Source organism: Echiichthys vipera (assembly GCF_963691815.1).
Source record: "Echiichthys vipera genome assembly, chromosome: 3".
Lineage (NCBI taxonomy): Eukaryota > Metazoa > Chordata > Actinopteri > Perciformes > Trachinidae > Echiichthys > Echiichthys vipera.
In genome coordinates this window covers 4,982,707-5,000,948 of record NC_139828.1, presented here as the reverse complement: position 1 = coordinate 5,000,948, position 18,242 = coordinate 4,982,707, and the positions used below count along the sequence as shown (strand labels likewise).

At 40.5% G+C, this 18,242-nt stretch overlaps 1 protein-coding gene across 1 annotated transcript in view; it reads left to right on the top strand.

Moving 5' to 3' along the window:
- The window catches only part of brinp3a.1 (bone morphogenetic protein/retinoic acid inducible neural-specific 3a, tandem duplicate 1), a gene marked incomplete at its 3' end in the record, with an annotated part of 46,366 nt that extends 28,444 nt beyond the window's left edge, over window positions 1–17,922 (top strand). Inside the window, exons 5-8 of the mRNA XM_083940184.1 lie at window positions 5,813–5,918; window positions 6,370–6,606; window positions 10,693–10,915; window positions 16,806–17,922. Coding sequence (XP_083796310.1) covers window positions 5,813–5,918; window positions 6,370–6,606; window positions 10,693–10,915; window positions 16,806–17,922 — 1,683 coding nt within the window. The remainder of the gene's footprint in view (window positions 1–5,812; window positions 5,919–6,369; window positions 6,607–10,692; window positions 10,916–16,805) is intronic.
- Between the last annotated feature and the right edge of the window lie 320 nt (window positions 17,923–18,242).

The window sequence follows — 18,242 nt, the reverse complement described above, 5'->3', positions numbered from 1 at the left end:
GAGGATTAGGCAATTAAGCTTTTCATTTCCACCTGCCATCTTAAAAGCTTGCTGGTTCAAGGATTATGTTCACAATGGTGATTGGTGGAAGACAGACAGATACAGCACAGGAGGAAAATGACTTTAGCTTAATGGAAAACTGAATCAGGCATTAGCTTTTGTGAATTTATGAAAATTGATCGTTTACTTTTGTTTAGAAACAAGTCTCTTTTGCTGCTATGCCTGCATGGTCGCTCGAGCACTGCACATCAATATGATCACTGATGATATGATTTGTCATATTATGATTAAAAAAAACACACACAGTCCTATTACTATAGTGATGTAAATCTTCAGCAATATCTGTCAGCCTTAAAGACATTTTAAAAAGCTAGAGATTTTAGGACTCCAGAGGTTGCCCGAGATCTATATTCAGACTGAATAAATTCTAAAGGAGCATTTACTGTAGACATTGAGAAGACATCAAAAGGCAAGCCACGGGGCAAAGTGAAAAACATAACATAAACAAGTCACGTCCGCAGCATGTAAGCATCGCAAACTGCTTATTCTAGAAAAGCCTTTAAGTGCAATTAAATGTTCCATTAAATGCAGCTGTTAGTTATTCCAACACAGTCAGCACAATTATCTTGTACTCAATTATGGCACATTAATAATTCCCCCACCAACTGATCCTTGTCATTTGCATATCACATTTTTGGAATAACTTGTATGTTTTCTTGCTTTTGCACACACACACACAAAAAAAATGCCCTGTGGGGTCTTGAAAGTAATGAAATGTACTAAAATGATTTTTCTTTTTGTGGTCGATTTTGAATAGAGAAGGCTGACTGTGCACACTTGCTCTACTCCACTGGGTTCTTTTTGCAGATTGTCTCATTGCTATGCATAGAGAAGCCATCTTTAGATTTGCATTTGGTCAATTTTACCCTTTAAGTCGGACATCTGTCTGTGTTAGAAATTAATCTGCGGATCCCCACGGAGGCTGCTCTGAGTTTAATTAATTGTGTTAACGCGTCAATAATAAAAAAAGAAGAAGAATGGAAGTCAGTGTGCCTGTCCTGCCTAAAATGATGATGATAATTGTATTCAAAATAAAATATTCAAGTAACTGTAAACTATTTTTAGTAGAAGACTGAAAGAGACACCGGGTGTTAAAAATATACACAGAGATCCAAGCTTCTATTCATCCTCAGGTCACTTTAGATTCCTCATTGACCTTGTTGTTGTCCAAAGTAGATGTCAAAATAAATCTCCCCACAGTGGCAAAAGTCTTCCTTTTGCTCCTGGCTGGATGTAACAGTTGCTGTCATTAATCAAGCACAGAGATGTTGTTACTTTTTTTGGACCTTTGGGAAAATATTAAAAGAAGACATCGTCATGGTGTTTGGCAATAATTCGCAAGTGACAGCGAAGGAGATGGATTTCCCTTCAGGTTGGCAGTTTATCTTGCTGGCCGTGGAGCCTGAATATATGCATGCTCCAAATCAGACTTTTGTCAAGGATGATTGAGCTGAGATTGTGAGCAATCTAACCACGGGCTCAAAAGGAGAGGAGAGATTCTTCTTCTGTGTGTGTCAGTGTTTTATCAGGACAGCTCAAGTGTTATGTCTTTGAGCCTTGGATTGAGTTGCATCTTTCAAGACTTGACAAAAGTTGTGAGATCTTTGTTATGCATGTCTCAGAAGGTATACTGTTTTAACTTAACTTTTGTTTCTCCCTTCCAAGATTTTACCAAATAATTTCATTGTATCGAGACATACAGTTATTCTCTTTGATCTGTATCTTATTTCAGCTTAATTTAGCTTTTCAGACTTGGCAGTTGTTACCTCTGGGAACTTTTCTTGTGTGCATGTTGGCATATTCCGTCATTGCTACTTCTAAAAATTTTGCCATGAATTGTAAAATATATTTGCTGGCATTCTGTTATTTTTTTAAGTTGCGTCAGTTGTTTTTTTTCTCTATCATGTTTTCATGTTTTTATGTGAAGTCTCATTAGTGGGCTAGCCTGCATGAAAACCACAACATCAGTATTGACTACAGTTACCCTGTATCTAGACTAAAGGCGTCTATCAGCTGGAATCTATTCCACTGTGTACACCAACTTCTTCAGTCTCTTGTCTCAGCTGCATCTCACAGGCGTAAGTGCAACCTGAAGTGTTTATTTACGCTTTATATGCAAGTAAACGCAAGGTTGATGCCCAATAAAAAGGCTGAATAAATATATATATGGATAATTTGCAAAATAGGCAGAGCAGAGCATGCTGTGGCAGTAGCCAGAGCCAGAAGCAGCACAATCTGCTCCCGTTTAATACCACAGACTCTGCACTATTGCCCATTGGCTAGGAGGCAAGACACGTGAACACTGAGGAGCTTCAATGTTTATTGTGGGCAAACTGTAACCACCACTGTACAATTGTGACAATTTTGAAGTCTGTCGATGTCTGCCCTGCTGTTGGATGCTTTTAAACTCACGGACCAGACAGAACCGCTCGCTTCAATGTTGGATAAATGCTGTGGGCACACAAGCGTGACGCTGACGTGGCGTCTGCGGTCAAGACACAGCTTAAGAAATAAACCCTTGAAATCTATTCTCCAGCTGTGGAGTGTAGTGCTGAGTGCAGGCACTTGAATTTGCATGACATGGACCCTTTAAACTTTTTTATAGCACAGCTCAGATGATTTTTCCCAATGCACAGCAGTCGTGAATACACTGTCACTACAAGGCCAGTCACATGAACGAGGTGGGAAAATATCTGGCCTTTTTATCAAAAATAACTACACAGTTACAGTTTGGCTACATAGTCAGCTTATTCAATTCAATACCATTTCTAAAACCTCTCTGCTACACATGCTTGCGCATACTCACTGTGTGTTAAAGCCCCTTCTGTATCTGAATGCATCAGCCATTAATTCTGGCAGCAGAGTGTCGCCTAATGACTGGAGAAATTTGAAGCAGTCTCCATAAAAACAGTTTTCTTTTTTGTCTTGCTTTCTTTATGTTCCCGTTTTCAGTCAACCCACATATTGAATCACAACTTTTAATTTAGCATAAATGTAAATATATAATTTGTTCTCAAGTTGAGCCAGCAGAGAATGAGGTGTGAGCTTTAATAGATCACCCAACTGGTAATGGAAATAAACACATTCAGCTTGAGTGGAGCTGTGGATCCATTATCTGCCTAAACACCTTCAAAAGCTTCATTTGTCCCAGAGAATCATTTCCTCCTGCACAGGAGTCCCTTTTATTAAGAAAGGGGAGGGAACAGGTTTGTTATGCTTCTTCATAAGTGAATACAAGCAAGCAACAGATGCCATACAAGAAACACTATCTCTTCTACAGTCTGTTTTGCTGTCATTTGGTTCTTGTTTACCAAAATGTTAAATTAGCATTCACTCAATGCTTCCCTTCCACAGAAAACAGCTCTGCTCTTATGTTTTGCTCTTTATTTGTTTTTCCACTCCGGTGGGGTTATAGTGATTTGGGATTCTGCAGGTGAAAGGCTCAGAGTACAAATCACAGTTTTCATGAATTTACCAAGCAAATTGCAAAGTTATTTCACTCAAATCTCCAGCACAGACACAAGGACATAGTGATGTTTACCGTGACTGTTTACTCGGACAAACAACAGCTTTTTGACAATCCGGACGATCCCTGCACACACAACTCCCTGCTATTGCCTGCCATGGCCTCTCTATATAGATGTCTTTCTTCAAATAAACACTCACTCCCCAAATATAAGCTAGGAAAAGGCTGGTGGACAGAGTTGTCTGCGTGTGCGTCAATGTATGTGCTTTTATTTGTTCTTCAACTCCTACAGTAATTTAACCGGAGTCAGAATAGGTGTGTAAAACCAAGTCCCCTCTCCACCTCCAGCTGGTGCTTCCAACACGCCCACTCATGACAGACGCCTCATGACCAGACCTTTTCATTGCTAATTATGTACACATAGCTGTTGTGTGACAGACTGTGAGATACGCAAATGCCATAATGACGCATGAAGTGAAGATAAATAAGATGGCCATACCCTCTATAGGCTGGCTGGTACGTAAGCTTCCCTCAGCACCAAACCAACAACTCCTGCCAATGTATTTGGCACCTCACTTCATGTCAATGAACCATTTCCTAGATTTATACAAGAGTTCTCCTGGGACGAGAGAAACTCATTCTCACCAATGTGTTTTTTTCCCACTCAAGCTGTAGTAATTTGATATCCTTCAACCCTCAGTAGCTTACTTTAGTCGTTGTTTATTCTCAAAAATGAGACTTTACGCCTCCCACACAGACACATTAGTAACTTGTGGTGAAACCTGCTCTACATTGTATTGTCAAGGCATTATGAGACTGCCATCTTGCCATGATTGAAGTAATCACACCTACTGACAATAATACTCCTATTGTAGTTCTGTTACAACTCCGAAAATCACTTTGCAGAGCTCCGATCATACAGCACACCTTCGACTAAACTTTTTATTTGTGTTGACGGAGGGCTTCTTGTGCACTTTCTATACATCCTTTATCGAGGGCAGGAAGAGAAGTCGAGCCGTGCATGGTGCGTTTTTTCGATCTGTATTTGCATAAAGTTGACTGGACAATGACTTTATGCAAATGAACTATCAAGGGTGATGCAGTTGGCTGACGAAAAATTGAAGAGAAGAATTCATCTATAATCAGCAGTGGCATTGCTCATTTTAGTGTTTTCAGATATATATGTTTGCAAGAGTATACTGTACGCATCTTTTGCTAACAGCTAGCTATTTGGGAAAAGGCTATGTCTGGTAACAAAAGCGTTAATTCCAAAATCGTTTGAGTTTGCTACAATGTAACATCTCCAGTCTCTTTTTCTTCATCTGTTCTTGAATGCCCTGTAGCGAGCGACGGGGAGCTAGCTGTACCTAGCATGCTGTCCTTTGCAAGGCAATAAACTGAAATCCATAACATCTTGATGAGATTTAATTTGGGTAGCATCATGTTACATATATACTTTATGTATGTACAGAGCCTTTTGTTTCTCCAGACACAGTTGCATGCCATCTGTTAAATTGCTTCAAGTGTTTCAATTAGCATTGTGGGTAATATAGGGGTCAGGTTTTGACAAGGAAGAAAAAAGCATGGAATAAATAAAAAAGTCAAAATCTGGTTCTGATTCATTGATTTTGATACTTTTTGTCCATTGTAAGTTTGACAATGTACTGTCATTAGTGGAGTACTCTTTTTAACGTTCTTTTAATGCCACATTTGAAGAACATTGCCCACAATTGATGGGGGATTTAAATGCCAATCCCTCATCACATTCCATCTTGTGTAGTCCTGTACCAATATTGCATACCTCCTGAAAAGTATGCTCCAAGCAATTACATGAATCCTCAGGTGCATATATAATTGAATAGGACATGCTTACACTAGCATCACAATAGATTTTAGTATGTTATGGGTGTCAGGGGGCATTATAATGGGGAAACACAATGTAGAGATGAATCTGACAGATGACACCACAACTTACTCATTATGCTTTACTCCAGGGATCATTATCACAACTCAATTTCCAGCCCACCACCTCACAAACTAATTTTCCTGGTTGTGATTTGCACAGTAGAGGTCTAAATAATGTTTCATATATTTTTTGGGTTCTTAGAAGAGGAGGTAGTTACTGGAAAAGGTTGTTGTTTGTCTTATTCTGCAAGGCAGTTACATCTTGATATATTGTGTTTTCTTCTTTTTCCTGCATCTCACTCTTTCTTCTCTGTATATTTTATGTCATTAGTGAGTTTCCTTCTCAGTATGGATATTGTTATGTGCCTTTGTTGTTTTTAGGTGACCGAAACAAGGACGGGCCCTCTTGGATGCAGTAACTATGACAACCTCGACTCTGTCAGCTCCGTTTTGGTTCAGAGCCCTGAAAACAAGATTCATTTGCAAGGTTGGCCATCCATAATTGAACTCCCCCAATTTCTGATGGAATTGTCACAGTGTCTGTTCTCTGGCAAGCTTATAACTGCAGCATGAGAGTGTCAGAACAAATTTAGCTTCAATCACTCTTACGTTTTTTTGTTTTTTTTGGGGGGAGGGGGGGTTCCTATGCATGCTTGCAGAGTTCTGATGTGAATCCCACTGAGTAATAATTGAAGTTAAACTGTGCATAAAAAAAATAAAACTTTAAGCGACTCTCAGTATAGACCTATTGCATGTGATGGCAAGCATGTGTCAAGCGTGGCAATAAAAAACCCTAAGAAAATGAGTGCCGGCCTTCAGTGATTTACAGATCCAGCGTACAACAACCATCTTAACACATTTTCAGCAATAGCTAAAGTACTAACTGCTCCCTCTTCATTCATCCATGTGACATTTCCATGTTTTTGCCCTTGCCTCAGGCCTTCAGGCCATACTACCAGAGTACCTAAGGGCCAGATTCGTGCAGGCAGCTCTCAGCTACATTGGTTGTAATGAGGAGGGCCAGTTTGTATGCCGGGACAATGACTGCTGGTGCCAGTGTGCCGTGGACTACCCACAGTGTAATTGCCCAGAGGTGGATTTAAGGGCTATGGAAGCCAGTGTGCTGAAAATACGAGATTCCTGGAACTTCGCCAATCACAACTTTGAGGAGTCAGGTCAGTGTTTTTCATTTTTGCACTCATTCAGTGGCTGTGAGCCCCCCCAGCCCCCACCCCCCAGCAAATGAGACCCTATTGTTAGAGGAACCGATGTGCAAAGAAATCATAGACCGAGAGGCGATGAAAACAAGACCCAATTACAAGCAATCCATGTGATGGGAATTTGATAGTACACAGAGGAACAATGTTTAAAGCGGCATCTTGCAAAATGATTTAAAAACAACAGAGAAGAGCATCTAATGCCTATTTACTGAAAAGACTCAGAATTAATAGATATTCCCAAAGTCCCAGTGTTTGGTGTGGTACGGGGCTATAAAAGAAAAACAAAGTATTAATCTTTTTCATAAAGCACTTTTATCAGTTTTTAAATATCTGTTTAGTAGGTTTTGATTGAAACACCATTGCAAAACTGATTGCAGCTAATGTAAAAATAAATATGTTATGTTACACATTTTCTTTATATGATGTGATAATGTGCAATTGCTGTAATTCAGTTGAGTAAATGTTTTGTTGGACAATCTGCTGAATAAATGTTGGGAAAAATTAGGGTTCTTCATCTCATTGATAAAAAATACAATAAATCAGAAACTGCCATAAAGCAGCCCTGCCTATCGATGCAACATTTCCCTCAGTGGCCTGGTACAGCCAGAGATATTAAAGACATAGCTGACTCAGTAGAAACGGTGAGGAAAAATCTATAACAGCTGACAAATCCGTCATCTCACAGTGGACGTTGTCAAAACACCTCACCCTCTACTTGGGAATTCAAACAACTACACTTTGCTCCCATTCGAGCCTGCCTGTGTGTACAAATTGCATGGTACTAACCTCAATGTCCAGAAAATGAAAGGATTGCATTTCCAGTTATGTGACTCGGTCAACAGTGATTTAGTCAAATGAAGGTTTTTCAGTACCGTAAGGGAAGCTGTATTTATTTAATGTCAGCTGGGTAGCATGGCACAAACCTGCAAATCAGCTAACCGCTGTGCTCGCAGTGTTCACTTGGGGTGAGTGTGAGAAAAGCATCTGCACGAGCTTTCAAACCAGCTTTCTGCAAAGGGGATCTCATTAATGAAAAAGGCACACAGTCTGATGCACGTCTATGAACTCAACTGGTGCACCCTCACTGTGTATTAACAAATGTTCCATCATTGCTATGTTTCTGTGTTTCCGTTTGAAACAGTGAGCTGCATCCCAGGCCCTGAGGCCATCTAACTGTTTCAGTGGTTCCCAGCGCTGCCTTAAGCTGTTCATTTTGCCCCTTGCTGGCTGAGTGTGTTGTTACTGGCTACACGATTCTGTGGCAGGGCAACTTGATTATCACACAGCTGGCAATAACATAAACAGTGAGGTGCCCTGAGAACATCAGTCATAGTGTTGTAATATATAAAGAAAATTAAGTAAGTTCCCTTGAACGCCCAGGGAGTCCACTTGGGCTTTGATGTAATAGATAACAACTAACATCAGCAGCAGAGAGAAAATCACGTCTCAGATTGTTAAATGAGGTTTCCACCGACAGTGGATTTTCTTCGACCTTCCACTCATTGAAACTATATCTTTTATGTCTGGATCAGTATCTTTAATTTTAAAACTGCACTAATTGCCTAGTGATCTTCCATTTCCTGTGAGACAAACAATCAAGTCATAGTATATCTAATTAGACAGAGTTCCAATATCTAAGTCAGGGGGTACAATAAGTATGGATATACTGTATTTAGCATTTGCTGTAAAATTAATTTGAAGATTTGCTTAAAATTAACTCAGGATCTTAAGCACATCATTTATTAATTGTAACCTCATAAATGAGCAATTTCAGTAGAATATGCCAAATAAGCCTCTTGAAACACGTCATTACCCTCCAACCCCAATTTATTTTTAACAATTCCCTGAATGTGTCTGTGCTTGTGCTCCTCTGAATCTGACAGCGTCATCTATTTTTAAAATCATTCAAAAGGGGAAGCGCTGTACCTTCCTGGGTTCTGTGGCTGACAAGATAATAATGGTGGGCAGAGAGTGAGTTTCCAGGGGTATTTACAAAGGGATATATAAAATAATGGTCACACTCAGCAGCAGGTAACTCTCAGTTTCCACCTTCCCCACGATGCACCATGAACAGATTTAGTCACTGTTTCAGAACTTGATTGAAAAATATCTTCTCCTGAGCATTAATTAGTCAACATGGAAACACAGAGTCAATTTTACAATGATGACAAAATATACATTTAATACAAGTTGGAAAACTTTGAGGAAACCTTAGCCTTGTCTATTTGAAAATAATTTCCACCCTGATGAAGCACTTTGTAAAAGCCTGTCATTTTTAAAAATGCCAACATTTTTCTTACAAACAATTAAAATATATATATTTTTACGGGTCCAAGCCTGAGGGGGCTGGGGGCCACGCCAAGCAGTAGCGTGCCTCCCAGTACCAGCAGTAGCAAACTCATACTGCAGCCCACATCGTACACGTTGGGCAAGTTAAACTTTGCCGTACATGCAGGGGTCGGAACCAAAGTTCGGACACCAAAAATTACACGTCCACCAGCAGGTGGCGCTATAATCAAGTTGACTGCATTTTTGCCTGTAACTGCCTGATCCTACCTCGCACATTGAAAATTCTTACGCGTTCCCTGAAACTAGCTGAAGCTTCTCCTAGGCTGAGAGTCCAATCACGACAAAACTTGGCAGGAATTATCCTTCAATCATGTTGATGAAAAGTTATCATAAGAATTGTAAAAGTCCAAAACATGTGTGAGTAAGAAAGGCAAAACTTTCTGCACATTGTAGTCAGAACAGAAAGTGTTGTATAACTCCGGATTGGTAGTTCTCCATAGACACTTCAGGCTCTGTGCAAGATTTGAGGTCAATCGGACATTATTTGGCGCTGTTACACAAAATTGAAAAATACACAAACCATGCCAAAAATATTCAAAACCTACTTTTGCGAACTCGGCCAAGGCCAAGAGTCCCATTGGCACGAAATTATGCAAACTACAATCTGCGCTGCGTTCATGCTGCGACTTGCATTGTGCCTGTGGACCTGCGGGTCCGAATTGCATCGCCTCTCTGGGTCGCCAGGTCGGAGTTGCATGGGAGGGCTTGGACCCTGTTGATACCTGCTTGCAGGTCTAGTTTTCAATTGAAATTTTAGTAGTATATGTTTCATTGCAAGCTCTTAGTACTTTTGTTTGCTTTTTCTCTTTCTCTTGTCTTTAGAAGAAACAAATGGGATTGTGAACAAGGGCCACAAACACAAGATGGAACGTTTGCAGAGAAAAAATAAGACAGCTTGGGGTTTTCATGGGATTTGTTTAAAACAGGAAAAATGTGATCCATTAAACTCCCTACATAATGTACTACAAATGAATATGTCAAAAGGCAATATCTTAACTGACCTGTGGAATAAAATGAACAAACACAGAAGCCGCACCATGTAGTTTCTGTTCTCCTCGGGAGAATGTCTTTCATTTTAAAAAGGCCATGAAAAGCAACTTGAATTCCCTTTTAATATATTTTATTACAAGGTGTTTAATTAACTTATTAATTTCATAGGAACATGTAATATACCTTACATAATCACCAGGGAAGTCATTGACACTTAATTGGTTTTCTAATCAGATGCTGTATTATCACGATAACGTGAACTAATTACAAACAGTCCTTTTCTCATCAGTGTTGCACTTCACATCGATTTTCAATACAACCAATCATGATTACAATAATGACGATATTGTATATATATTGAATGCCTTGGAAATGTAATCTCTTTGCTGTGCATTGTGTGTGCAGCGTATTCCAGCTCTGAAGGGCTGACACGAATTATCCTCTGTGCTTCTTGTCCACGCCGTTGGCTGTTGATTAATGGAAGAAAAAAATGCTCCCAAACCTTGTGTTTAGCTCTGCCTTTAACCATTAGCATATGCGTAAAACAATGTCACTTCCAGTTTGCCGCTTTTTAGCCCATATAGCCTCTAGAAGTGATTCTCTCACTTGGTCTGACTAAATTAGCCAAAACATACTTGGAAGGAAATGTAGGTTTAGAGTTAGTTTTGCCTGTTCAACTCCAATCTCTCTCTGCCTTTTCAGATGAGTTTCAGAACTTTGTTCGAAGGCTTCCCACGTTCTACGCCCTGAACACGTCCGCTATCCAATACTTCTGGAAGATGGAGCCGACCATTCACCAGCGCTACAAACAGCTGGAGCTCAGCACCCAGCAGCTCCTGAGCAAAGCAAGGCGCATCGTCAACAAGCTCTTCACCCTCAGCAAGAGGTGTCGAACTCAGCCCAAAGTTATTATGCTGAGGGAGAGGTGAGAAGCTGATAAGTATTCCTGCTGACTTCTCTGTTAATATGGATGTAGAAATGTGTGTGTGTGTGTGTGTGTGTGTGTGTGTGTGTGTGTGTGTGTGTGTGTGTGTGTGTGTGTGTGTGTGTGTGTGTGTGTGTGTGTGTGTGTGTGTGTGTGTGTGTGTGTGTGTGTGTGTGTAAAAATAGGCAAAAATTCCAAAGCCTGGAGCCACATCACAAGTCCTTTCAAGCAAGCTGTGAACGGCAGTGCTCATTTATTTTCTTCAGCCCACTCTGTGCGCAGTGCTTTGTTACCCCCTCTACTATGCATTATGCTAATAATACACTTAATATATGAGCACTTTGATATTCAACTGAGGTCCTACTGAAGTGAGCTATAGTGTCACACCTGATGACTTGGCTCCCAGCCAAGGTCTTCTTTACATCCAGAAAATCAAAGCCACTCTCCTGTGAAATTAAACTTTTCAGTGTTTTAAAGGAATGTGCTAAGTTTGGGAGTTTTTCCTTTTGGATAACTAGCCTGTGCTGAAATCATAGAAAAAAAAAAAAAGTTTCCCATGTCTCCTCAGTAGATCATTGGATCTATTTTTGTGTTTTTCTCTAAAAAGGCTGTGTAGTCTGCAGAGTTTATGAAAAAGAAATGTGATGAAGTCAGTGCAGCTAATGCAGCCAGGCTTACAGTATTTCAGGAGCTATTTCAGGTGAGAAACTAAATATGCATCCTCTGCAATGTGATACTTAGCTGCAGCTATAGTCTCTCATCGCCCACAACCAAAGGGGATATAATCCCTGTTCATTCTATATACAAACATTTAAACAACACCTATAAAATCTTATCAGGCCATATGTGCACAAGGATGTATTGTTAACCTGCTACACCTTATTTCCATGTTTTTTTATGGCCTTTATAGCAGATGCTGACGTTTTAGCATAGAGCACAATTGCCAATGAACCACAGATTTAGTGCACATTTTTATGGGATATTTACGAAGGCTTAACACCCTTTTTTAGACACTAAACAGACATATTGTGTTTGTCCTTATTAATATAGAAACAAGATTTCACCTGACACTGGTTAAGCTTAAAAGTTTGGTCTCATGCGATTTGTATTTTAAGGCGTTCCTTTTTAAATGTGCAACATATGGGAGGGGGAAATGGTCGTTGCACTTGATTTATCACCGTAGACTGACCACTGCTGCAGAGGAAACTGCGTCTGCAATTTAATGTCTGAGAAAAGCAGGTATAAAAGTTTGCAGCACCGTTTTTTTTCTGACACGCACGATGTGAGACTAATAGCCAAACGCACTCAGAGACACAAGAGAGAAATGCTAATTAAAAGATGCATTACATTACTTTTACTTCAGCAGAGCTCTCCTCTCAGTACCACAACACAAGGCCCTTTTTGTTTTTTGTTTTATTTTTGACTTAAAATGGCTCACAGCAGCTCCAGTCCAGTGCGTTATAATTGAATGGGCCAGCAATAGTAATTGAGTAGACTGCTGTATTATTCTATTATATAAATTATCTTGACAAAGAAATTCCAACACTTTATATCCTTAATTCACCTAATCACAGATCTGTTTGTAAAGCTGACATCAGGCTACATAGTGTCAAAACATGTGCTTAACTACTGACAATGAAATGGACTGATGAAGTTATATGTGACTTTTAGGATACGTGGAAATTAATCAAAAATTAAGGCACATCCAGAGCTTAATATTCAATATTTCTCCACAGTTCAACTCGACAGTATCTAGGGTATATTTAGGGAGAGCAGTAAATGTAGTAACGATATAAGAGGGAGCGATGAAAGTAAATACTAAAACTGGATATTTTGGCTCCAGCTGTGATGTAACCTGCTGCTCTATAAAGATCTAAGCAAGAGTCTGTCATTTCATATTAGCAGGGTTCAAAGTAGAGCAGTTAGAAAAAAAAAGATTCAGTCCCTTTCTCAACTGAAAGGCATTTTCCTCTAAATCAAAATATTTGGGGTATAAATTATACGTTTTGCATTTAAACATCATTACACAACAGACTGCGACAAGTTACCTAAATTTTCTTGTTCTAAACTAAATGAGTAAGATTTGCTCTATTGCACAGCTTTTTTCTGTATCACCTTGTGTGTAATGACCTAGTTCATGAAGGACTTGTTTTTTTTATATTCCTGTTTCTGCAGCCTTTATCCACATACTGCAGAATCATGGTCTTTGTCAGATGAAGAACAAGCAAACAGAAAAACATGATATGCTTTTGTAACTTAACACCACAAATCCATTCTTGGGTTTCTATTGTGACTCCAATACAGTCTTTGAAGATTAGGACAGTGTGCTTTTTCGGTTTGGCGCTGCAGAATACAAGGTGTCAGAATCTCAGTGAAGGATCCGCACAAAACAACTGTTTTTTTTGGGTTTTTTTATTAAAGTAAATAAATATTGCTTTTCATGGAAAATAGAAATGGAGTGCATCTTCTGTGGAGAAGAAAAGTTTTGCTCACTAGTGAAAAGTACAGTAGCAGAAGGAGAAAGTTTGTGCGGCATTGATCAGTGTGAAATGAGCTGACAGACAGTGAACAGATTGCAGAGTGAACACCCAGCTTCTCTTTGGCGCGCACTGCACACTGCGTCTCCATGACAGTTTACATGTCCTGCTGACACAATGCGCTTTATGGTGGCGGGGCGGCTTCCTCTCTCTTGCTGTGCACAGCCTCCGCTCTGGAGGTGAGATATGCACAACTGACTCGAACAGATGAGTTTCAGAGAAGCTGGGCACTGTTGAGATTGTTAACACATTGTATTGACTGGCTTGTCACCAGATTGAAATTTGATGACTTGAGAAAATGTCTTTTGCTCCTTCCTTTTTTCCTCCACATCACACCCCACTACACATAATGGCTACAGTCACTGTTGGAATATTGTCTTAAAGTGGTTTGCTGGTTCAAAGCGCTTGTGTTTCTATAGACTCTGGCTCCATATCTTCACAAAAACAAAACTCCAGAAAAACAAATCTGTCACAGTTTTGGCATTTTTTTACGTTTTGTTTACTTGATGAAGTGGAAGTAGAATAAAAAATAGCTTTAGCATTTTGTCCCATTTTCACACTGCTTGATAAATGCAGCAAAATCCATGGACTATAAAATATAGACGTCGTCTCCATGACGTCATCCATAGCTTTCTGAAGAGCCTTGTGAAGCTTAATATGGGTGTCTTTAGGCCGTCACTGTCGTGGCAGTGCCTGACTCCACTTGTTCCAAGCTAATCAAAATCGGCAGCGGTGTAGCATGGTTGGGGCTGAGGCCAGTTGAATGAAACCTACAGTCTATGCTTGCCACCTGTGATGGCACCCACGTCAATTGTTTATTTGTTCCAAACAAGTAAAGACATAAAATAGGAATAAAAAAAAAGTAAATAGTCAAACAGTTAGACATTCAAAAGCAAAATTAAAATGTCCAACAATTTTGTTTTCCTTATAACTCAGAAAGGAATGAGAAGAAGAATAACTTATTTAACCTCAGCCCTTCTCCAAAACCCTTCTTACATATTAACTAATTAACAATAATTATTATTATTACGATTAGTACCATTGCTTATAATAATAATAATAATAATAACAATAATGATACAGAATAAATCAATCACAGCGATAACACCCTTAATTATGCATAACTTTATGCCTTAATATAATTCAGTGAGTTATATAAAAATTCACCCCTGTACAGTTGTCAGGATAGGGAAAATTAGGTACAGAGACCAAAACTGTTTTTTGTACCAGGCCAACCCAGTCACCAGAGAAAAGGTTGGCACTGTGCATTTCTGCAAACGACAGATATGTTGAATATCAACGTTTCTGCTTTTGGCACTTCCAGGTTGGCTTCATTTATTCAGACCCAGAGGATGCCACGTAGTAAAAACTGGCATATTAACTTGTTTGGTAAGGGAACGTCAGTACCAAACAGTGCCATAATATTGTATTTGTTCCTGTGTAGAAATGGAAAATGTCCCTCCAGAAAATGCATGGAGGTAGACTTGGAAGTTGAAATGCTGAAATATGCCTCATATATTTGCTCTGAACTCGGTTTGTAAAGTTGTGGAAAGAAACTTGGCTGAATCTTGATCACTCTGATCTAATATTCATCATTCAAGTTAAAATCCCCAGTGCTGAGCACACTACGCTGCCCAGCTTTTATTTAGTCAAACAACTGTTAGGACAAATGTTTTTTCCTTCAAAAATATGTTTTTTGGATCTAACTTACTCTATCGTTTCTCCTAAATGAATTTAGCAGCTGCACATGACCACCATAACAAAACGACCATCTCTGCTAGAGAACAAAAGACGATTCAGAAATGTGACAGATGTGAAACAAAGAAAGTGAAATACTTATTTAGGAAATTGTTCTCCCATCATGTGGTCCATCTGCTCCATTTCACATAAACAATCCCAGGAATTTTGATTTACCATTAAAGTTTGTGTCTCTGAATAAATGAAACCTGGCACGTGTCCCTTGTACAGTTCTAGTCACTAACTCCAAATCACTATATCATATTTTTTTCATCAGGCTGGGTTTTACATAAACCACTTTCTGCCCCAGTTGGAGCCACAGTATATATTTCTTTTATTATCCATGAGCAATTTCTGTATTTGTGTTTTTGTCTGAGCTCTTCTCATTGGCATAAAGAGACTGTTTTGGGGGAAAACATGATGTTGGGTATTTCCAGCACTAATCAAAATGTAACAACATCCCAATCAGAATCTGTTGTTCTGCTGTCAGCTTATCGTGTTAAGGGAGATATTGTGCCCTGATGAGGCAAAAAATAAATATATCATTCATTCATCTTCAACCGCTTGTCCCTGTCGGGGTCGCGGGGGGCTGGAGCCGATCCCAGCTGACATCGGGCGTGAGGCGGGGTACACCCTGGACAGGACGCCAGTTTATCACAGGACACATAGAGACATACAGAGACAGACGACCACTCGCACCTAAGGGCAATTTTAGAGTAATCAATGAACCTAACACAAGCACGTCTTTGGACTGTGGGAGGAAACCGGAGAACCCGGAGAAAACCCACGCAGACACGGGGAGAACATGCAAACTCCACACAGAAAGGCCAAAGCGGGGGGCGCTAACCGGGACCCCTGTTCGCTGTGAGGTGACAGTGCTAACCACTACATCACCGTGTCGCCAAAAAATAACCAAGGATATTTTTTCTATCACTTTACATCTTTATTACCGCAAGGTGCAGTATTTCAGACCAAAAAATATAAAATCCTTCATTTCTAGAAGGATTCTATCAAAAATATTAAGGGATTTGAACCAAACTCCTGACTGTGGCAGGAATGAGTCTTTGGAGGATATGAAACAAAACAAAACTGTGGAGGACTGTTGACCTTCACCCATGCTGCTGCTCACCCATGTTGTTAGAGCAGAGTGCTGTAAGGGGAGATATCTGACCTCATATCAACATCTCAAACCTAAACTGATGTTCGTCAGACCCGGCCCAGCAGTCTACGGGAGACCGGAGTCTGGTTGGGCCTGTTTGAACCCATCCCCTCTGTCAGTCAAACTCCTCTGCAATACTTGTTTTTATGGTGCGATTTGCCAGTTACCATTAGCCGTTACTGTTAGATACTTGACAGATAGACAACTGAGTAATTAGCACATGATTAAAACTTGAAAGTTGTATTTTTTATTTTATTGTGTCTTTAACTTTATATTAGAGATCTAATAATAATGACATTTTCTTTAACTGAATATCGGTTGATGTGCAGTCAATCCCCCATGACATTTATTCATTTAATTTAGGTTTCAGGGCAAAACGTCTTTCGGTAAATGTTGTATTATATAGATGTATTTATAGCCACTGTAAAGCTTACATACTGCTCTTTATCTTTTACAGGCCCTTCAGCTACTGGCTGAACTACATCCTCTCTATCATGTACTGCAGTGAGAACAACCACATCGGCTCCTACCTGGAGGAGACCAGGAGCTGCTCCTGCCCCTACGAGCACCCCCCTTGCCAGAGCGTGATCCCCTGCGCGGTAGGCGAAGGCACCTCATGCGCCTCCTGCTCATATGAGAACCGCTCCCGCTGTGCCACCTGTAACCAGGGATACATGCTGAGCCAGGGTGTGTGCCGCAACGAGGTGCCCGACTCCACTGATCACTACATCGGCTTCGAAACGGACCTGCAGGACCTGGAGCTGCGCTACCTTCTGCAGAAACGTGACAACCGCATCAGCATCCACGGGATCTTTGTCAGCAACGACGTCAGGCTAAATAACTGGTTCGACCCGTCATGGAGGAAGAGGATGCTGCTGACGCTGAAAAGTAATAAATACAAATCAAACCATGTCCATATGCTCCTGGGGATGTCTCTACAGATCTGCCTTACCAAGAACAGCACTCTGGACCCCATGCTGTCTGTGTATATCAATCCATTTGGGGGGAGCCACTCAGAGAGTTGGATCATGCCCATTGAGCAGAGCAACTACCCAGACTGGGAGAGGACTAAATTAGACCTCCCCTATGACTGTTACAACTGGACTTTGACTTTGGGTAACAAGTGGAAAACATTTTTTGAGACAGTCCACTTTTACCTGCGGAGCCGAATTAGAGGGCCCTCAAGTAATGGGAATGGAACAGTGTATTATGAGCCCCTTGAGTACCTGGAACCAGGGCGAAATCTAGGCTACATGAAGATCAACAGCATCCAGGTTTATGGCTATAGTATGCACTTTGACCCAGAAGCGATCCAGGACTTGATTTTACAGCTTGACTACCCATACACTCAGGGATCGCAGGACTCTGCCCTGCTGCAGCTGCTGGAGATCCGTGATCGGGTCAACAGGCTCTCCCCTCCTGGACCTTCGCCTCTGGACCTCTTCTCCTGTCTGCTGCGGCATCGGCTCAAATTGTCCACCACAGACGTTGCCAGGATCCAGGCAGCACTGCAGACTTTCAGTGCCAAGCAGCCCAACTCGATTGAATACGAAACAACCAAATTATGTAGCTAATAAGTGGGCAAGTGGCCAGGTGCACAGATGGCAGAGCAGTTATCACACAGGCCTGATGATGGTTAAGAGCAATTCTGGAGCCGAGCAAGGGACATTTGGGGGACATTTTCATTGTCGTCATGGATCTCAAGAGTGCATTTGAGATTCTCCTGTCAGCTTTTCGTATAAATTTGTACAACATTGTAGAGTTAAGGAGGGTTTCACCAAACTTGCCTCATAGCTTTCTTTTCTCTCCTAATTAAAAGAATAACTTTGACAGTAAATAATAGAAATTTAAAACTCTACCACCACTGATATGTCGCCTGTGTGCTGACGTTTGT